Consider the following 22,498-nt stretch of genomic DNA (forward strand, 5'->3'; position numbering starts at 1 on the left):
CCCTGCTGGAGACGCTCAAACTGACGGCGACGCTCCTCTCTCAATGTGATAGGCAGAAACTTCTCTATGAAGAGCTGAGAGAACCGGTCCCAAGTAAGAGCAGGCGACCAAACTGGTCTGGTCAATAAGTAATATTTTTTTGGCGGAACCAGTCATCTGAAATGCAGCAAAATCGACCCCATTGGTCTCCATTATACCCATGTTTCGTAGAACCTCATGGCAGCTGTCAAGATACTCCTGGGGATCCTCTGAAGCAGCACCACTGAAGTGAACAGGAAAGAGCTTGGTAAACCTGTCCAATCTCCATAAAGCCTCAGAAGACATAGCTTGTCCATCTCCGACCTGTGCCGCAATAACCTTCTGAACTAATCCGACTGGATGAGCTGCTGGAGCTTGATACTGGGGAGTTATCTGCTCCCGGAGCGGGAGTGGTGGAAGTATGGGCTCCTCCTCCAGCCAGAGAGACTGCTGGTGCCATGGGAAATGCGCCAGTCTGGGCCACACTCTCCATAAGGTCCACCAAATGGACCAAAGCATCCTAAAGTACTGGGGTGGCAATGAACTCCCCCGGAACCTGAGCTGGTCCGGTAGTAACACTCTGGGATGGAACCTCCTCGTCAAGTTCTATCTGAAGCTCCATCGCTGGGGCTGCTGCTCGGGCCCTAGGCTGAGCCCTGCCCCTGCCTCAGCCTCTGGCATAGACTCGGCCTCGACCTCAGCCCCGCGTAGGAGCTGTCACTGGAGGCTCTGGCTGCTGCTCAGCTGAGGAAGAGGTGCGTGTTCTCGCCATATGCAAGAGAATAAGAGTAGAAGAGTTCAATCAGTATTGAGAAAGCAAATTCGCACGACATAGAAGAATAGAAGTAAAACTTGTTCCTAAACTTCATAGTCTCTGGAAGATAAGCATAGACGTCTCCGTACCGATCCTCCAGACTCTACTAAGCTTGCTCGTGAATCGTGAGACCTAGGCAACCTAGTGCTCTGATACCAACTGTCACGACCCGAAATTTCCCACCGACGGGACCGTGATGGCGACAAACATTTCACTTGCTAGGCAAGCTAAAGTTAGAGAATCATTAAACCAATTCCTTATTCACATTCAGTAATTAACAAATATTTGATAAGATGAAATATAATAAGTTCAGAATATCATAAATCTGTATTAATTACTGCCACCCGTATCTGGAGTCACAATTCACGAGCATTCTAGAATTTACTACAAGTAATAGTCTGAATGAAATAAAACTGTCTGAATGAAAGAAACAATAGAACATAAAAGATAGACGGGGACTTCAAGGTCTGTGAACGCCGACATATCTACCCTGAGGATCCGGACAGTGGACCAATAGCAAAAATCTCGATCAACCCGAGCCGGTATCAAAATCTGCACAGAAAGTGCAGAGTGCAGTATCAGTACAACCGACCCCATGTACTGGTAAGTGTCGAGCCTAACCTCGATGAAGTAGTGACGAGGCTAAGGCAAAGCACCTACAAATCTTGTACAATTTAACAATGTATATACAAATAACAGAAATGAAAAACTAAACAGGAAATGTCGGGAGGGGAACATACTTAGGGGAATGCATGATAAAGAACTACAACAGAATGATCACCGGAGTAGTCAATATACCAAGAATCAACAAGAATAGTAAATACAGTAAGGAAAAATGTACGACATTACCCTTCGTGATTTTACTCTCAATCTCACCATAAAATTAATAAAAACGGCACGGCATCACCCTTCGTGCATTAACACTCACAATATGACACGGCATCACCTTTCGTGCATTAACACTCACAATATGGCACGACATCACCCTTCGTGCATTAACACTCACAATATGGCATGGCATTACCCTTTGTGCATTAACACTCACAATATGGCACGGCATCACCCTTCGTTCATTAATACTCTCCCTTACCATAATGCAATGCATAAATAACAATAGGGAGAGAGAATAACAAGTACAAACCTTACTTCAATATTTGGTTCCATAACATCAATCTCAACTTTGAAATAAAAACTCAATTATCACCAGAAAATCCGTAAACATGATAAGAGCGATAAATTGAACAACACTAGTATACCACATAGCAATTAGGCATAGGAATAAGACAATATAAGAAAAAAATTGAGAAACATGGAAAACAAGTAAATTGGCGGTGCATAAGTACTCGTCACCTCACATATACGCCGCTCACATGAATTTCACTTAGCAAGTAATCTAAGGTTCCTAATTCCCTCAAGTCAGGGTTAGACCCAACATTTACCTCGCTCCGAAGGCCACTTAACTCTCAATCACAGCTTTTCCTTTGGAATTCACCTCCAAATCACTCGCATCTATTCAAAAATGACTCAATAATATCAAATATTGCTAAAGGAATCAATTATATTGCGTAAGTTAAATTTTCCCAAATTTTTCTCCAAAAAGTCGAAAAATCGACCCCGGGCCCGCTTGGTCAAAACCTGAGGTTCGGACCAAAATCCATTTACCCATTCATCCCCGAGCCCGAATATATAATTGGTTTTGGAATCCGACCTCAAATTGAGGTCTAAATCCCCAAATTCCCGAAATCCTTAGTTTCTACCCTAACCCCTAATTCTACCATGAAAACTCTACATTTTAGGTTGAAAATTCAAAAAATGTAATGGGTGATTGAAAAAAAATGGTTTAGAATCACTTACCAACACTTTGGGGAAGAAATGACTCTTAAAAAATCGCCTCACACCGTATGGTTTTTGAGAAAAATGAATTTTTGGCTAAATCCCATGTTTGGATTCTGTTAAGTGCTGGACGACTGTGTTCATCGCGTTCGCGAGAGCACTGTCGCGTTCGCGAAGTGTATAGGCTGCCAAGCCTTCGCATTCGCGAGACAGTGCTCGCGTTCGCATAGGCTACCCTTCCCTGGTCTTCGCGTTCGTGAGACAGTGTTCGCATTTGCGATGAAGAAAAGGCTGACTCCCCCTCCCCAGTACCTAACACTACGCATTCGCGATGGGATTGTCGCGTTCGCGAAGGGTAACTCCCCCATCGCTTCGCGTTCGCGACCAAGTCTTCGCGTTCGCGAAGAAGAAATCCCTGCCTCATCAGTTACTCTTCGTGTTCGCGAGAGGACCTTCGCGAATGCGAAGAAGGACATGCCAGAACCCAGAATCTACAGAAAAAACCAGATTTTCAAAGTCCAAAACATCCCGTGGCCTATCGGAAACTCACCCGAGCCCTCGGGGCTCCAAACCAAATATGCACACAAGTCTAAAAACATCATACGAACTTACTCGCGCGATCAAATTGCCAAAATAATACCTAGAACTACGAATTTAGCACCAAATCAAATAAAATTCTCAAGAACACTTTAAAATTCATATCTTCTCAGCTGGACGTCCGAATCACGTCAAATCAACTCCGTTTCTCACCAAATTTCACAGACAAGTCTTAAATATTATAATAAACCTGTACCGGGCTCCAAAACCAGAATACGGACTCGGCACTAGCAATGCCAAACATCAATCATTTCTTAAAAATAATTAATTTTCAGATTTTTAATTTTCATCAAAAATTCATAACTTGAGCTAGGGACCTCCGAATTCGATTTCGGGCATACACCCAGGTTCCATAATTCGATAAGGACCCATCGGGACCGTCAAAATATAGATCCGGACCCGTTTATCAAAAATATTGACCGAAATTAACTAAAATCAACTTTTAAGGCATAAATTCTTATTTCTATCAATTTTCAACATAGAAGCTTTCCGGAAACCTGTCCGGACTGCGCACACAAATCGAGGAGGATAAAAAAATAAAAATTTTAAGGCTTAAGAGCGCAAATTCGAATTGTAAAACATAAGATGACCTTTTGGGTCATCACAGTGACCTTATCTTTTCCTACCATGATTTGCTCTTTTTTATCGAAGATTATTCCTACTATATCCTAAACCCTATCATTCAAGAACTAGTTACCTTTGATCTCCCGTTCGGTCAAATCTAGACACTCTTTTTCCATCCAGTGACCAAGGAATATTATGCCATCTAGATATATGTTAATACAAAATCGCCCCGTTTTGTAGAATTCAAGATACTTAGACTTAGCTTATTGCTATCTGATAATTCGGATCCTATCGAAGCAGAAACAAGATGGGAAAAGGTTTGTGATGTCGTCCCCCATATAGCACCTAGATCAATGGGATCTCCAACATGGACAAAGAAAGCTATATATTGGATGGCTGACAGATTCTGTTGTTGTGATTGTGATACTTGTCATGTTCTTAGCAAAACATCTATAATGGTATTTGACATTGAAAAGGAGAATTTTCATATCACATCTCATCCAGGCGAAGAATGTGGCGGCCACCTTTCTCGAGGTATACATGCTCATATGCACCTATTTGAGATGGTAGGTCAAGTGTTATTCTTCAAGTTTGCATTTTCTAGCTTGGGTGAGGCAACAATAGATATATGGGAGCTCTAAGACGACTACAACTGGAGTCTAAGTAGGACAATCCGCATTGATGATGTAAGATTTCATCCTGTGTCCTACATTGTTAGTCCTTGGAATCCATATGTAAAACCCATTGGCATACTAAATGGGGAGTTGATCATTAGTATACACAGAGGAGTTTTGGCCTACAATCTCCGATTGCAAACCACCAGAATGCTAGAGGGGGGCGATACAAAACACGACATAATCTACATTTTCATTCATAGCAAAACAGTTGTTTCGCTGGGAAACTACTCCAAGTCCAAAAACTCTGGCACTCACACTTCCAAAATTAGATTTTTGCTGTTTAAGCTGAAAAAGATGTGCTTCAATGGAGTTAAAAATTCTATGGGATGAAGTATGTTGAGTTAGTTGTTATTATATTTCTATGACTACATGTTTGTTTCAGTCATTTCGGTATCTTATTATCTAATTGTTATTTATGCTGCTTTTACATAGTTTCCCGTTGTTGCGCTTATTATTTTTCTCTTCATTAATGTGATGCTTTCATGAGCCGAGGGTTTATTGGAGATAGCCTCTCTATCTCAACAAGGTAGGGGTAAGGCCGCATATACGTTACCCTCCCCAGACCCACACTATGTGGGATTATACTGTGTTTGTTGTTGTTGTTGTTGTTGTTGAAGTGTGCCTTTAACTTTGTATAGAAACTACCTAGGTACAATATAAATGTTCGAGTTATATTTATGTTCACTAATCTGTTGTCCTAGTATTGGTTGACAAAAGCGAGTTGGAGGAGGAAGTGAAGGATGAGGCGGAAGACACAAGTTCCAATCTCTATTTCTGTGTCTCCTATTGAGTATTGCCGTTGTAAATTTCAGGTACTTGCTATCTTACTGCACCATTTCTTGGTAATGCCGATAGAAATATATTAATGTATGATGTTAGGAGTCCTTTTCCAGGAACTTTGATTGCAGTTGTGTTAGAGAAACACAAATTAATCATTTCGTGTTAATCACCACCACACCATGTAAGAAAGTTAAGAATAAAAAAGATCTATATTACACTCATTCTGAACCTGGTTCTAGGTTCTGAATTTGCTTCTACTTCTTATCTCATACAAGAATTTTTCAAGTGCATTGATTAATCAAATACAGACAATCGCAAATCTCAAGTGCAAATGTAGTAAGTACGTTCTTCATCACTAAAGTGGTTCCTCAGAATATCTTCAAACGAGTTGCTACTTTTACACACATTAGAATCAGAAATATTCTGTGTTTGCTCGTCGAGGTAAAAGATTTTAACACCAAGCTCCTTAAATGCAGCAAACTGAGGAGACCCCATAACCTCAATGACATCTCCTTGTTGAAACAAAGTCTCAACTTTCCAATAACTTAACCACATCATCCCACTAATTTCATCCTCTGGAAGGCCAAACCAAGCAGGATAAAGAGCCCAGTTTATGTCTTTTGTCTGATTTCTTAACCAAATGGCTGGTCCGTTGTACAATCCAACGTTGGTGTATGCTTCCGGACATGTGTACACAAAGCAAATGCTCAAACCACTTATTACTTTATGGTTATCAACATTTGGTAGGGTGCAATATACATCTGCTGCATCAATGAATTTGTAGCTGAACCAATTGGGTACGCTTTCTCCAGGCAAAAAAGTGGAGAAAACACCACGGTGGTACAATATCTGAGACAGTGAGTTAGAGATTTAAGTTATGTATACTAACAATTGTAAATGCACCATCGTTATATGCGATGGTAATTTAGTTACCATTTTTACCAGGTAGCTAAGTAATGCTTATCATGGTTATAAGTGGCCTGATTATTATCTTCATGTACAACAAGCTTGTTACCATAATTATGTAAAAAGAGGGGTGAGAGAGACAGACCTGTGGAGGAAACTTCTTAGGCTCAAGTGAAAAAAAACTTGCTATATCATCTTGGACAAAGCTTGGGTATTCATTTCTAACTCTTCCAGCATTGTACACGCGACCAAATACCAGAGAAGCCTTAATACTACTTTTTATAAGTTCCAAATTTGAAATTCCCATGTTGGCAAGAACTTGAGCATCTGCATTTTCCAGTGGCTCTAACTTGAAAACACCCTCAGCTTCAACAAGATTGATGCAATTTATATAAGCTTCTACTGGATGTCCTTTTGCACAAGAAGCTGCTACTTTTTCCAAGGATATGCATCCATCAGCATTTAAGTCACTGATATTTGATGGTAATCCTTCAAGAATCTTGATCTTTGTACAATACGCGATGTTAAGAGTTTTAAGTCTTGTAAGATTCTTGATGCTATCTGGTAGATTGCAAATTGGATTTCCCCCTAAATCTAGCCAATCTAACAAGCTTAGAATGCCTAAATCAACTTTGCTAACAGCATCTGGACATAAATTGCATTTTGCAATGTTTAACACATGCAAGGACCGAGGAAAATGGATTTCTTGAATTTTACTAGGGGATATTACCCTTCCTTTCATGAACCAAGAATACAAAGATGAATACCAAGTTTGGCCCCCCAATTCAGTAGATATTGTGGCCCTATTCATAGAGATCCCATCAGCATAAAGCTCCTTCAGTGATGTCAATTTATCCAGTTCTGTTGGCAGATATTCAATATTTGAACAGCCTGAGATGTTAAGTGTCTCAAGACATTTTAACTCACATATGCTATCAGGAAGGCTCTTTAGTTTCTGGCAATCTTTAAGGTTCAAAATGATGAGTTTTTGCAAACATCCTATGGTCTCATGAACATGGATTAACTTGGTACAATGTTCAAGTATCAACCTTTCAAGATTGGGAAGGCCCGAGAAATCCGGTGTAGTGATGAGCTCATAGGAATGGCCTAGATCCAGTATCTCTAGGAATGGGAGAAACTAATAGATCAAGACAAAGAAATTGAGTCAGTCAGAGATCGCGACTCAATAAGGTGTAAAATTTAGGCCATGAAAATATAACTTGCCCAAACATAGGTGGATTGGGCTGGATAGAAACACTGGAATATGAATAGACAATACCTTGAATCCCTTCCAAAGTTGTTTCAAGCTGCTGTATCTCATGTCAATGGAAACAACACTTCCCATTGGAAGCTCAATTGGTATAGAATCCTCTGGGAATCCACTCCAACACAGCCATCTCAATCCCTTAGGGAAATTCTTGAAACTTCCATCCACTTGAACTTTGTTATATTGGAGAAATCTTAGCTTGTGCATTTTCTCAAAACCTTATTGAGTCAGTCAGAGATCGCGACTCAATAAGGTGTAAAATTTAGGCCATGAAAATATAACTTGCCCAAACATAGGTGGATTGGGCTGGATAGAAACACTGGAATATGAATAGACAATACCTTGAATCCCTTCCAAAGTTGTTTCAAGCTGCTGTATCTCATGTCAATGGAAACAACACTTCCCATTGGAAGCTCAATTGGTATAGAATCCTCTGGGAATCCACTCCAACACAGCCATCTCAATCCCTTAGGGAAATTCTTGAAACTTCCATCCACTTGAACTTTGTTATATTGGAGAAATCTTAGCTTGTGCATTTTCTCAAAACCTTATTGAGTCAGTCAGAGATCGCGACTCAATAAGGTGTAAAATTTAGGCCATGAAAATATAACTTGCCCAAACATAGGTGGATTGGGCTGGATAGAAACACTGGAATATGAATAGACAATACCTTGAATCCCTTCCAAAGTTGTTTCAAGCTGCTGTATCTCATGTCAATGGAAACAACACTTCCCATTGGAAGCTCAATTGGTATAGAATCCTCTGGGAATCCACTCCAACACAGCCATCTCAATCCCTTAGGGAAATTCTTGAAACTTCCATCCACTTGAACTTTGTTATATTGGAGAAATCTTAGCTTGTGCATTTTCTCAAAGGCATCAGTTCTAACATCTTGTAAACTAGAATTGCCTTTTGTACTCCAAGTGAAAAAGGCAATTGCATTTTGTCTCACTGGTATTAAGGGGCTAGAGTACTTTTCGTTCTTTATCATACGCATGTCAAGTACCATCCCTTGCACTGCCTCTGTTCCCTAATAGAAATCACAAAAGAATAAACAAGAAACATAAGAAATAAGTTCCACGTACGAAAATAGCAGGTGATTTCTCACCATCTACCTAATCCAGCTTCGGGGCAGAGCAGCCCTGTAATTGCGCTAGTGAGAGGTAGCATGCACCTAGTGGAATAGTCGAGGTGCACCAAACTGACTCAGACATCACCGTTATTAAAAAAAAAGTTTGCACATATATAGGAATAAGGTGATACAAATAAGAACATGCTTTGTTCCTTACTGTTCTTCCTCTTAGGACATTGTAAGAATCTGTGTGGTGCCAGAGTCTACTACGCTTTCCAGGATCCACAGGCGCTTCTCGACGAACAATGTCTCTTCCCATATCTCGTACTAATTGATGCATCGTTATCTCATTTACATATTCAATTGTCACCAAACTTCTATCAATGAGATTTTGAATCCCCACCAATGTATAAAAGTCACATTTATCAAGTATCCTAACCACAAAATCTTTTTTCATCCCCTCAAAGAAACAAGAAAGATGAAGGAACAAATTCTGATCATGATCATCATCCAACAATTCATAACTCAATCTGAATTTGTCAACAATTTTATTAGTGGGAATATCTCTCAACTTTTCTATTGCACTTTTCCACACATCCTTTGGTTTTCCAGCCAAGGAAGAACCAATAACTTGAAGAGCTAATGGAAGTCCTCTACACCATTCAATCACTTCCTTTGAATACTCTTTGTAATAACCTTCACTTGTATTGTTTTCCCCAAATGCATGCCAATTAAATAGCTCAGTTGCTTCAGTTGTATACAAAATTTCAACTTCATGTACCTCATGACCTAATTGAGGTCTTAATAAACTCTTGTGTCTACTTGTCACAATTATTTTACTTCCAAAACCAAACCAATCTTTAATGTCAAATATTGCTTCAACTAAATCAGGCTCATCAACATCATCAAGAATAAGAAGAATTTTTCTACAACATAAAGCATTCCTTATCTTAACAATTCCTTCATCAACACTTGATATATTTACTTTTTCATGTTTTAGAAGGGTAGACAGAAGTTGTTTTTGTAATGTAATGACCCCATTAGGGAATTTTGAAGTTTCTCTAATGTTTGCCAAAAAGCAACTGCTTTCGAAATATCCAAAGTTCAAGTTGTAGACAAATTTGGCAAGAGTTGTCTTTCCAATTCCACCAATACCACAAACGAGGAGTATTCCAATGTCAGTATTAGATTCATCTTGAACCCATGAATTAATGGATCTAGCTCGACGATGTATTCCAATTGTGCAAGAAGAAATATATAAGGCTGGCCGACTTAGTATAGTACTGATAACATTAATAATCTTCTTGATGAAACTGGATTCATGCCTGAAACATCCATTACACAAAGCAAATATAAAAAGATTTAAGTCATTATGCATACTAATAATGTAAAATATTTATATTATCAATCTAATTTTGATTTGTTATAGCACGTTAGGTTAAATGTTTATTATACATGTAGGGTTACATACAATTTTCTTCTCAATGACTTGATTATATAGCTATTCTTTTACGTTATTAATGCATAAAACTTAAAATCAACTTGTAATTCTTTCATATTGTCTTCTTGCTACGTTGTGAAATAAAATAGAAATCTAAAAGATCTTGGATTTAAAAGATTTTAGATATGGAGTGAAAAACTTCATGACAAATTCAAAAATATTCTTCAATGGATCTAGTTGGTTGTTAGATACTTAGATTGTACATATTCCACTATAGTAAATAAGGTTTTGAGTAACAACGTTATGTGGCGACCTCTTTAATCGCCGCCAAAAGTTAGTGCCGAATCGCCACACTATATGTCTCTGCGACTTACCTTAAATCTACTTTGTAGTGCATTTGTTTACTTTTTGTAGCGAGCTTCATAGCCACAAAAGTTAATTTGTTTGTCGCTTCTTTTGATGGCGACTAAAGAGATCGTTGCAAAACATGTCACTAAAAACCTTATTTCTTGTTGTTGTGAATTCCTTTTATACTAGCTAAGAAAGTGATCATCATCATATCATTTTGCGCAAGTAAATTCTTTTCATAAATTCTCCTCTTATTCGTTAAGTGTATCTGTGTGTGACATATAGACACACACATCTAATTAAAATACTATTACTTACAAAAATTTTAGTAATGTTTTTTGACAAAACGGAAAGAAAATTAAGAAAACACCTAAATTCTTGGTTAAATTTGCAAAACCACTTCTATTTATACATGGAAAAAAAAGGAGCTGCGCAAAAATCTGAAAATCGGGCGGAATTCCAGTTTTATGGCAAATCTTTGAGCTTCCCTATTTATATCACCCACCTTTCCAAAATAAAAATGATCAAAAAGGAAAAAACTACTTTAAGTATCAAATTAAATGATAATTAATTGTTAAATCTCCCTTCATCTCCTTTTGGTTTTCTTTCCCAGTTTCTAGAATTTATAGATGGTACAAGTAAAAAGAAAGGAACAAAAAATGAACTATCTGATTTTCAAGGACCATTCCGGCCAAATCTGCAGCTTGGCTAAGTGCATCCTTCCATTTCTTTAACTTGTCCTCCCACTCTTCTTCAATATTTCCATGTCTTAATTCAGACTTGAATTTTTCTTCATATCTGTTTAACGCTTCCCCATAACTTCCCTTGTGCTTTCTGAGATTGGAAGGATCAACATGGTAGAATATAGGCAATATTTTTGTACATTGTATACGGTTAAAACCGGTCCTCGATCATGAAGATCGATCGAGGATGGCATCTCAGTCAAGGGTATCTTCATGGAGAATCCGATCGAATTCCGAGACGGGGGCATCGAGCTTGGGGCGTCCGAATCGACCAAGGTAACGTCGACCGGTACTGGTCCCGAACATCGATCACCAAGCTCGAAACCAAGGCCAAGGTTCCGATCCGACACCGAGCTCGAGTCTGTATCGAGCTCACAGACAAAAAACTGTTACAACTGCACTAAAGGAGAGAATCTTGGCGGGAATTAAGGAGGAGACACACCATCATGGGTCCTCCACTAGTAATATTATTCCATTACGCTGCTAATGATAAAGTAGTGATCCTTGGCTATAAAAGGAAAAAATAGATTGTAATAGAAGACATCTCCCCTGGGAGTTAAGAATTCATTGTGTTTACCTTTCTAAAGCTCACTAAGTATCTTTGTTTCATCATTCCCTATTTTATCTCATAAACAGGTGTATTGTTATATTCAGATCAAAGGAATCTGCTTACCCTTAGAACCATACTTAAATTCAACGTTATCCGATTTTTCGGGTAAACAGTTTGGCGCCCACCGTGGGGCTAAGGATAACAAGTGATAATTTGATACAAATATACAGTACATTCCAGCTTGCAACTTGATACCAGCAATGGCTCTACCAATCGACCTCGAAGCTGGCCTTCAGGATGAAACCAACAACTTGGTGCCCATGGCCGAGAGGCTACCCAACAACGACAACGAGGCTCGAATCGAGGAACCCGAAATTCAAATCGAAGTACCAGTAGATATCAATTCACGAATGGCTCTAGAAGCGAATCAGCGTTCCGGGCAGGAAAGAAGCATTCAGGGTGGCGCTCGACCCATAGCCCGAGACACCCACAGCACGGGAGAAATCGGGGTCAGCTTGCGTATGATTTTCGAAATGCTACAAGCCCAACAAGTAGCGATAGCTCAGTTGCAGAGCCAACTCATATGCAAAGTAATCCAAACTCCAATCCACTTCTTCGAGAAGTAACCCCCAGAACGGAGCCCGACACAATGAAATCGAACGAGCGAGAATCAGGAGCCGCTCCTGAAATTGCTAAACTGCTCGAGGAACTCATAAAATGAGTCGAAGCCAACGACAAAAAATTCGAAACGTATGATGCTAGGATCGATCAGATCCCGGGGGCTCCGCCCATGATGAAAGGGCTGGATTCGAAGAAGTTCATACAAAAGCCTTTTCCATCGAGCACGGCCCCAAAACCGATCCCAAAAAAGTTTCGTATGCCCGTAATTCCCAAATATAATGGTATGACCGATCCTAACGAACATCTCACCTCCTATACATGTGCCATCAAAGGCAACGATTTGGAAGATGAGGAGATCGAGTCCGTATTATTGAAAAAGTTCGGAGAGACCCTCGCAAAAGGAGCAATGATCTGGTATCACAACTTGCCACCAAATTCTATCGATTCTTTTGCCATGTTAGCAGATTCGTTCGTAAAAGCACATGCCGGTGCCATAAAGGTCGCAACGAGGAAATTGGATCTATTCAAAGTAAAACAAAGGGGTGACGAAATACTGAGGGAATTCGTATCCCGGTTTCAAATGGAACGCATGGATTTGCCACCAGTCACAGACGACTGGGCCGTACAAGCTTTCACCCAAGGGTTGAACGGACTAAGTTCGACAGTGTCACATCGACTGAAATAAAGCTTGATCGAATACCGTGCAATAAACTTGGGCGGATATACACAATCGGTATCAATCAAAAATCAGGGTCGAGGATGATCAATTGGGATTTCCGTATGAACCCACGCGTCAAAACCGCGCAACCACTAAAATTTTGAAGGAAACCAACAGAGAACAAAGGTCAAACAGAGATCGATACCAGCCGTACTTCACAGATCGGATGAACCACGGTTCGGCACATGAGACAGTTAGGAATAACCGCAGGCACGATCAAGGGCAAAATTCTCGGGGACTTATGAGCAAGAGAGGCTTTGATAAATATGCCGATCCTATAGAAGTTCCTCGATTATCGGAATATAACTTCAACATCGATGCATCCGCCATCGTATCGGCTATCGGACGCATCAAAGATACCAGATGGCCTCGACCCATGTAGACCGATCCGGCCCAAAGGAATCCCAATCAAATATGCGAGTATCATGGCACCCATGGTCACAAAACGGAAGATTGCAGACAATTAAGAGAGGAAGTAGCCCGCTTGTTCAACAAAGGGCACCTTAGGGAATTTTTGAGCGATAGGGCGAAGAACCATTTTAAAAACAAGGACTTCGGCAAGCAAAACGAAGAAGAAGAACCACAGCACATCATTCACATGATCATCGGCGGCGTCGATACCCCTCAGGGACTTATGCTCAAACGCGCTAAAACGTCGATTGTGAGGGAAAAGAGATCTCGAATTCAAGATTATACTCCCTCAAGGACTTTATCGTTCAATGATGAAGACGCAGAGGGAATCATCCAACCCCATAACGATGCACTGGTAATATCCGTACTCGTGAATAAAATTAAAATTAAGCGTGTGTTAATTGATCCAGGTAGCTCGGCCAATATCATCAGATCGAAGGTCGTACAACAGCTCGGCTTACAAAATTGGGGCGTGTCCGCAACTTTGGTTTTAAACGGATTCAATATGGCATGCGAAACCAACAAAGGCGAGATAACCCTACCGATAAACGTCGCCGGAACAATTTAGGAAACAAAGTTTCACGTGATCGAAGGCGATATGAGATATAACGCCCTTTTCGGAAGGCCGTGGATCCACAACATGAGAGCAGTACCTTCGACCCTACACCAGGTCCTCAAATTCCCAACACCGACAGGTGTCAAAATAGTGTACGGAGAACAACCAGCCGCAAAGGAAATGTTCTCCGTCGAGGAGGCGAAACCAACATCTTCGTCTTCGCTGGTGAATGGATCGGGTTCAAAAGGAGGCACAGTCGAAGACTGGAACGCCAAATAGCAACCAAAGACATCAAACTCGACCTAGCTAGATAAGCAGGGCATCGAAGAAGATAATGATCAGTGGATCCCTCAATCCCTCGTGACCCCCGATGCCACCAAATCAACTATTGAGGAATTAGAGCAAATCATTTTGATCGAACACTGGCCCGAACGAAAGGTATACCTGGGAAGAGGTTTGAGCCCCGAACTCAGGAAAAAAATCATTTAATTTCTTATCGATAACATCGATTGCTTTGCTTGGTCCCATTTAGATATAACAGGAATCCCGCCGGACATAACGACACATCGACTAAGTGTGTCCCCTAGATTCAGACCGGTGAAGCAAAAAAGAAGACCCCAATCGGAGGTGAAGCATGCATTCATAAAAGATGAGGTAACTAAACTGCTCAAAATAGGATCCATTAGAGAGGTAAAATATCCCGAATGGTTGTCCAATGTGGTCGTAGTACCTAAAAAGGGAAACAAACTTAGAATGTGTATAGACTACAAGGACTTGAACAAAGCATGCCCCAAAGATTCTTATCCACTACCCAACATCGATCACTTGATCGATGCCACGGCCGGCCATAAGATCCTCACTTTTCTCGATGCCTATTTCGGATATAACCAAATCCAGATGAACCCGAAAGACCAGGAAAAGACTTCGTTTGTGACCAGATATGGAACATATTATTATAACGTAATGCCCTTCGGGCTAAAAAATGCAGGAGCTACCTATCAACGTCTAGTAAATAGAATGTTCGAAGAACAAATAGGTAAATCAATGGAAGTCTATATTGATGACATGCTAGTCAAGTCCCTGCGCGCAGAGGACCATTTGACCCATTTGCAGGAAACATTCGATATTCTGAGGAAATACAACATGAGGCTCAACCCCGAAAAATATGCTTTCGGAGTCGGCTCGGGTAAGTTCCTCGGCTTCATGGTGTCAAATCGGGGAATCGAGATTAACCCAGACAAAATCAAGGCCATTGAAGACATCACCATCGTGAACAGCGTGAAAGCTGTGCAAAGGTTAACAGGAAGAATAGCAGCCTTAGGCCGATTCATTTCGAGATCATCAGATCGGAGCCATAAATTTTTCTCTCTCCTCAAAAAGAAGAACGACTTCGCTTGGACACCGGAATGCCAACTAGCGTTACAAGAACTGAAAAGATATCTATCGAACCCACCACTGCTGCACACTCCAAAAACCAACGAAAGACTTTACCTGTACTTGGCAGTATCAGAAGTCGCCATAAGCAATGTCCTTGTTCGAGAAGAGGAAGGTACGCAATTTCCTGTTTACTACGTAAGTCGGACCTTGGGGGAAGCGGAAACTAGATATCCGCACTTGGAAAAATTAGCGCTTGCGCTGATTAGAGCCTCTAGGAAGTTACGACCGTACTTCCAATGCCACCCCATAAGCGTATTAACCACCTGCCCACTTTGTAGTATTTTACATAGGCCTGAACTATCGGGCCGATTGGCCAAATAAGCCATCGAACTCAGTGGGTATGATATCGAATATCAACCTCGAACGGCCATCAAGTCCCAAATTTTAGCAGACTTCGTGGCCGATTTCATACCGACCCTCATACCCAAAGTCGAAAAAGAATTACTGTTAAAATCAAATTTATCGACGAGGGCATGGATCCTCTTTACGGATGGAGCTTCGAACGTAAAGGGGTCCGGGCTAGGCATAGTTTTAAAATCTCCCACGGGTAACATTATTAGGCAAGCTATTAAAACTATCAGGTTAACTAATAACGAGGCCGAGTATGAAGCCATAATTGCAGGTCTCGAGCTAGCTAGAAATTTGGGAGCGGAGGTCGTTGAGGCAAATTGCGACTCTTTGCTGGTGGTGAGTCAAGTAAACAAAACCTTCGAAGTCCGAGAAGGCAGAATGCAAAGGTATTTGGACAAACTGCTTATTACTTTGAACCATTTCAAACAATGGAGTCTACGACATGTTCCACGAGAACAGAATAATGAGGCTGATGCGCTTGCTAATTTGGGATCATCGGTCGAGGTGAATGATTTGAACTCGGAAACTGTCGTTCAACTTTCAAGATCTGTAATCGAAGAAGGGCACGCCGAAATAAATTCTACTAGCTTAACCTGGGATTGGAGAAACAAGTATATTGAATATTTAAAAACGGAAAGCTCCCTTCAGACCACAAAGAATCCATGACCCTTCGAACTAAAACTGCTCGATTTAGTTTGACTGCGGATGGAGCGTTATATCGAAGAACATTCGATGGACCGATGGCGGTATGCATAGGTCCGGGAGATACCAATTACATCCTCCGGGAAGTACACGAGGGCATCTGTGGCAATCACTCCGGTGCCGATATGTTAGTTCGAAAAGTGATCAGAGCAGGGTATTATTGGATCGATATGGGCAAAGACGCAAAAGAATTTGTTCGAAAATGCGATAAATGTCAAAGGATTGCTCCAATGATCCATCAGCCCGGAGAACAACTTCACTCGGTCCTATCCTCATGGCCATTCATGAAATGGGGAATGGACATCGTCGACCCCCTACCATAGACCCCAGGTAAAGCCAGATTTATTTTGTTTATGACTGACTATTTTTCTAAATGGGTTGAAGCGCAGGCGTTCGAGAAAGTAAGAGAAAAAGAGGTTATCGACTTTTTGTGGGATCATATCATCTGATGATTCGGGATACCATCCGAAATAGTATGTGATAATGGGAAGCAATTCATTGGCAACAAAATCACAAAATTCTTCGAAGACCACAAAATAAGAAGGATACTAGCAACCCCGTACCACCCAAGCGGAAACGGACAAGCCGAATCAACAAACAAAACTATTCTTCAAAACCTGAAGAAGAGATTGAACGGCGCTAAGGGAAAATGGAGATAAATCCTGCTCGAAGTCCTTTGGGCATACCGAACAACATCGAAATCCAGTACAGGGGCGACCCCATTCTCCTTAGTATATGGCTCTGAGGCATTGATACCAGTCGAAGTCGGAGAGCCTAGTACCAGATTTCGATTCACGACGGAAGAATCAAATAACGAGGCCATGAACACCAGCCTTGAATTATCGGACGAAGGACGAGAAGCTACCCTCATCCGGTTGGCCGCACAAAAGCAACAAATCGAAAGGTATTACAATCGAAGAACTAAACTTCGCCACTTCAAGCCAGGGGACTTGGTGTTAAGGAAAGTCACCATCAATACTCGGAATCCGAACGAAGGAAAACTAGGACCAAATTGGGAAGGACCATACCAGGTGCTCGAAAACTTTGGGAAAGGATCGTACAGGCTTGGCATCATAAACGGCAAACAGCTATCAAGCAGTTGGAATGTATCACATCTAAAACGGTACTACTGCTAAACTCCGAACTTTCCCATATTCATTCAACTATCCCGCACAGAAGTTCGAACAAAGAACAGAAGTATTCTATTACTCAAAAGCACGTGTTGCACTCTTTTTTTCTTAGACCGATTTTTTCCCAAATGGGTATTTGCGCAAGGTTTTTAATGAGGCAACCATCGATTGTGCTGCGCTTTTAAAACAGTAACCGAGGCTTTCGACCCTTAGAAGAAATATTGTAAGAGCCAAAATGGTCAAAATGAACCATGCTAATACAGATGTACAATGACTTGAGATTTATTATGCAACCAGCCTGCGGGCATATCGAGTTCGAAATAAACACTCGAATATTAAGCCCACGGGCTACTTCTATATCGAATTCGAAATAATCACTCGAATATTAAGCCTACGGGCTTCCACATTTTCTTAAGTTCGAAATAATCACTCGAATATTAGGCCTACGGGCTACCACATTATCTCGAGTTCGAAATAAACACTCGAATATTAAAGCCCACGGGCTACTCTTATATCGAGTTCGAAATACTCAGTCGACCGTCGAGCCTACGGGCTACTTCAACATCGAGTTCGAAATAATCACTCGAATATTAAGCCTACGGGCTTCCACATTTTCTTGAGTTCGAAATAATCACTCGAATATTAAGCCTACGGGCTACCACATTATCTCGAGTTCGAAATAAACCCTCGAATATTAAAGCCCACGGGCTACTTCTATATCGAGTTCGAATGTTAAAACCTACGGGCTGCTGAGTTCGAATGAGGGCCCAATCAAGTTTGAAACATTGAAAAAGCTGCGTTTACTCAGAGTTTACGTTAACCACCACACTATCATCAACTCAACAAGCAAAACGTCACTCCAAATCTGATCGATCAAAATCGACCTTGTTATATATACAAAATTGCCTACGTAATTAATTTACAGATATGGAGAGTTAGACTCTAAGCTTCTGGGTCGGGGTCTTCCCTACCCTCGGACCCACTTTTGCTACCATCATCATCATCATCATCAGAAGCCAAGGCTTCAGCCTCCGCTTCAAGCTCTTTTGCCTTTCTTACCTCATCGGTAAGGTCGAAACCTCGAGCATGTATCTCCTCGAGAGTCTGCCTCCGAGATCTACACTTAACAAGTTCGGCAACCTAATGAGCTCGAGCATCGGCAATCTTCGCAGCTTCCCGGGCCTCCACCTGAGCGGCCTCAGCGTCAGCTCGATATACAGCAATAGACTTATCCGCCAAAACTTTTGACGACTCAACCTCCGCCTTAGCCTCAGCAAGTCGTATCTCAAGCTCATCGATTTTCTTAGCCTGAACCGATACCTTTTGCTTGACGTTTCGAAGCTGAACGTCGGCCGATAATAACTTTGTTAAGATGGTTTCTTTCTCCGCTGCCAGACGGTCAATAGTCTCCTTCCACCGGTTGCATTCGGCCCGGATTTGATCCACCTCCTCTCAGAGTAGTCCGATCTTCTCGATCTTTTGCTGCAACTGAGACAACGAATGGTTAACTTCCACAGTCGAGGCGAATCCATACTTTAACAGAACGAGGCTCACCTACTGATCGAGCTCGACCCTTTCTTCATGAACCTTAGCCAAATCCGCTTGAAGATCCTTTATAACCTCCTCCTTTTTGCTACAAAGAAGCCGAAGGTCATCTCTTTCACCTAGGACCTTCTGGAGTTCGACCTCGCACTGGCTAAGATCAACTCAAAACCTACCGATGGCCTGCACAGTTAGAAACTGTCATCAACACCAATAAAACAAAGAAGGATCACCGATATCGGAACCATCAAGTGTGGAAAAGAACAAAGAAGCCAAGTATGGAAGAATCATTACCCGAGTAATAAAACGCTGAGCTTCCTCTAACAAAAGAGAAGCATCACCGATATCAGAACTATCATCAACACCAGTAAAACAATCCTTAAAAGGATCCGCTGCACCTGAGTCAGCACCAATATCGGGAGCCTCCATCTCTCGAGCCTCCTTCAGCGTCTCCTCAGAAAAAGATGGAAGAGAAGGTGAATGATCCATCGCCATTACCCCAAGCAAATCACTCGGAGTACTCCGATCGAGACTTAGGTCTTCGGAACCAACCCCGATGGGCATGGCCGCCATCGGCTCAGCAGCTCGAGCAACCTCGACTGCCTCCGTAGGTCGAACTACCAAAGCCAAGGAGCTATCTTCTTTTTCTTCTTCCTCCCTCAGCCGTTGGACCGAGTCGATCGAAAGGGCAATGGTTTTTCTCCTCACCTTTCGAGTTTTGGGCTTAAGGTCCTCTGGCCGAGAGGAAACCCTTCGTTTCTTTTCATTTCCCTGTTCCAGGACCGGGGATTTATTTCCTTCATCACCGCTCGAAGGCCTCAAAACGGCATCCCTAGTTACACTTATATACGAAGGAAAAATCAATAACGAAATGAACGCAGAATATACCTCGAGGGAAACAGGAACCAAACCTCACCATGATTTTTGGCCTCCCATCTACCTTTAGCCAAATCACGCCAAGCGTGCTCGGCATAGGATGAAGTCGAGGCTTATTTTCGAATCCAATCCTCGAGATCAGGCACAGCTTGTGGAATTCAAGGTGCAACTGGACATCAGAAAATAATATTAACAAAAACAAAAAAAGACATGAAAAGCAAACAAGAATCACTTACAGTCAAAATTCCATGCCTCAGGAAACGACATTTTTTCCTCCGGGATAAGGTCACGAGTCCTCACTCGAATATATCGACCCATCCAACCTCGATCCTTATCTTCATCGATGCTCGATATCAAAGCCTTCGATGCTCGACGATGTAGCCTAATTAGTCCACGATAAATCTGAGGCCGATACAGTCGTATAAGGTGGTTCAAAGAAAAATCCAACCCTCCGGCTTTGGTAGAGAAGAAACTCAATAAGATGACTATATGCCATAAAGAAGGATGAATTTGGCCGAGGGTGACTTGATACCGCCTTCAGAAATCAAAAATCACGGGATCGACAGCTCCCAACGTAAAGGGATAGGTGTAAATGCTTAAAAATCCCTCTACGTAGGTAGTGACGCTCTCATCGGAGGATGGGATTTGTAACACAACCTCGGAACCCCAGCCGCAGTCTTTTCTGACGGACTCAAGGTGAACCTCCGCTATAGAGCACATATACATCGATACGTGCTCACACCGACCCGGAACGGACGAAGGGTTCTCCACCCTGAAATCAGTTTTTAAAATACACGGGCCGGGAATATAATCTTGAACGGACGGCTCCGTCGGCACCTTATCGTCACACGGCCGTGAGGAGGAAGCTTTCTCCTTGTGAGGTACGATTTTTGAAATTTTCGCCATCAATATGAGAAGAAAAGTCGCAAAGGAAGGTGAAAGAGGGGACAACACCGAAACTCTGGTATAAGCGGTGCTATATCAACGAAGTAGAGAATATTCAAAGGGAATTTAAGAAAAGAGGAAGCACAAAAATAGAAAACATTATATGGGAAAACTATTTATAGGGCATGGCGATTCGTTTCTGGCGGTGGCCGACCACCGACTGACACACATTAAATGCCTCGATAAAACCAAATCGATGGGACAGCAATCACGCACGTCATAATCAAAGTCGATAGAATATCATCGTTGATTCGGTCGAACCTTAGGGAAATCATATCATTTCTCGTCATCTCCTTTCCAAGAAACGAGGGGGCTATCTGTATACGGTTAAAACCGGTCCTCGATCATGAAGATCGATCGAGGATGGCATCTCAGTCAAGGGGTATCTTCATGGAGAACCCGATCGAATTCCGAGACGAGGGCGTCGAGCTTGGGGCGTCCGAATCGACCAAGGTAACGTCGACCGGTACTGGTCCCGAACATCGATCACCAAGCTCGAAACCAAGGCCAAGGTTCCGATCCGACACCGAGCTCGAGTCTGTATCGAGCTCACAGACAAAAAGCTGTTACAACCGCACTAAAGGAGAGAATCTTGGCGGGAATTAAGGAGGAGACACACCATCATGGGTCCTCCACTAGTAATATTATTCCATTACGCTGCTAATGATAAAGTAGTGATCCTTGGCTATAAAAGGAAAAATAGATTGTAATAGAAGACATCTCCCCTGGGAGTTAAGAATTTATTGTGTTTACCTTTCTAAAGCTCACTAAGTATCTTTGTTTCATCATTCCCTATTTTATCTCATAAACAGGTGTATTGTTATATTCAGATCAAAGGAATCTGCTTACCCTTAGAACCATACTTAAATTCAACGTTATCCGATTTTTCGGGTAAACATACATGCAAACTTCATTTTAAGTTCAAGAATTGTGACAAGTTGATCTAGGCACCAACTGGAAGATGCATAGTTTTGTGAGAATACAATGATAGAAATCTTTGATTCTTGAATTGCTTTAGCAAACTCTGAACTGCTACGATCAGCTTCTTCACTACTTCTGGATTCATTATCACCACCTTTGAACGTGCGAAATCCGGCTTGGTTTAAAGATGTGGAGAGGTGATCCGTGAAATTTTTACCTGTATCTTCACTTTTGAAACTCAAAAAAACATCATATGAAGCGTTGGGAATTGATTGCTCATTAGCTTCTTCTGTGGCCATTTGAACAAATTATGTTCATCTATGGAATGTGTGCTCTTTTACCCTAGCTATGGTAGTTAATGGAAGTAATTAATGTACAAATTCTGAGCTCTGTGCCCTTTGTATTTTTATATTATACATGGGTCTTAAAGAATAAAAATATTGTCCCACTTGTGACATAGATATGTTTTTTTTTTTTTTTTTGTCAACCTTTTCTTTATAATTACCTAGTTTAATTTAGAGATTGAGGGATGATCTTGCCTTATTCTTTTGGAAATTATAAATTATTATTTGTTTTTATGGGATAAATATATTCTTGAATTTTACCAGGTAGGGCTGGATGGAATCAAATAATCCCACTGTTATATTTTAGGAAATTCAGGTACCATGCAAGTGGACA

At 41.4% G+C, this 22,498-nt stretch overlaps 3 protein-coding genes across 3 annotated transcripts; all 3 read right to left on the minus strand.

The window, feature by feature from the left end:
• Positions 1 to 5,546: 5,546 nt before the first annotated feature.
• On the minus strand, positions 5,547 to 7,664 carry LOC108946393 (disease resistance protein RPS4-like). The gene is made up of 3 exons (XM_070179288.1): positions 7,469 to 7,664; positions 6,335 to 7,327; positions 5,547 to 6,132 (listed from the first exon to the last, which is right to left on the minus strand). Exons 1-3 carry the CDS (start codon positions 7,661 to 7,663, stop codon positions 5,605 to 5,607), a joined length of 1,716 nt encoding a protein of 571 aa, XP_070035389.1. The 5' UTR covers position 7,664; the 3' UTR covers positions 5,547 to 5,604.
• A 366-nt stretch (positions 7,665 to 8,030) lies between these two features.
• On the minus strand, positions 8,031 to 15,436 carry LOC104098951 (disease resistance protein RPV1-like). Its single transcript, XM_070192869.1, has 5 exons — positions 15,408 to 15,436; positions 11,001 to 11,151; positions 10,344 to 10,435; positions 8,746 to 9,907; positions 8,031 to 8,486 (listed from the first exon to the last, which is right to left on the minus strand). The coding sequence occupies exons 1-5, from the start codon at positions 15,434 to 15,436 to the stop codon at positions 8,031 to 8,033; spliced, it is 1,890 nt and encodes a 629-aa protein (XP_070048970.1).
• Positions 15,437 to 20,112: 4,676 nt separating this feature from the next.
• Positions 20,113 to 22,119, minus strand: LOC138904372 (toll/interleukin-1 receptor-like protein). Its single transcript, XM_070192876.1, has 2 exons — positions 21,801 to 22,119; positions 20,113 to 20,123 (listed from the first exon to the last, which is right to left on the minus strand). The coding sequence occupies exons 1-2, from the start codon at positions 22,117 to 22,119 to the stop codon at positions 20,113 to 20,115; spliced, it is 330 nt and encodes a 109-aa protein (XP_070048977.1).
• Between the last annotated feature and the right edge of the window lie 379 nt (positions 22,120 to 22,498).

The sequence above is a fragment of the Nicotiana tomentosiformis genome, chromosome 1 (genome assembly GCF_000390325.3).
Source record: "Nicotiana tomentosiformis chromosome 1, ASM39032v3, whole genome shotgun sequence".
Classification (NCBI taxonomy): Eukaryota; Viridiplantae; Streptophyta; class Magnoliopsida; order Solanales; family Solanaceae; genus Nicotiana; species Nicotiana tomentosiformis.

Excerpts from the sequence above, each read along its gene's own strand:
- LOC108946393 (XM_070179288.1), bottom strand. The coding sequence starts at position 7,663 with ATGCACAAGCTAAGATTTCTCCAATATAACAAAGTTCAAGTGGATGGA. Across the intron at positions 7,328-7,468 it reads AACTTTGGAAGGGATTCAAG|TTTCTCCCATTCCTAGAGAT; the intron begins GTATTGTCTATT and ends TTGATCTATTAG. Across the intron at positions 6,133-6,334 it reads CTAAGAAGTTTCCTCCACAG|ATATTGTACCACCGTGGTGT; the intron begins GTCTGTCTCTCT and ends TCACTGTCTCAG.
- LOC104098951 (XM_070192869.1), bottom strand. The coding sequence starts at position 15,436 with ATGGCGACTTCTGATACTGCCAAGTACAG. Across the intron at positions 11,152-15,407 it reads TCTGATACTGCCAAGTACAG|AAAGCACAAGGGAAGTTATG; the intron begins GTAAAGTCTTTC and ends TTCCAATCTCAG. Across the intron at positions 8,487-8,745 it reads ATGTCCTAAGAGGAAGAACA|GGAACAGAGGCAGTGCAAGG; the intron begins GTAAGGAACAAA and ends GATTTCTATTAG.
- LOC138904372 (XM_070192876.1), bottom strand. The coding sequence starts at position 22,119 with ATGGCCACAGAAGAAGCTAATGAGCAATCAATTCCCAACGCTTCATAT.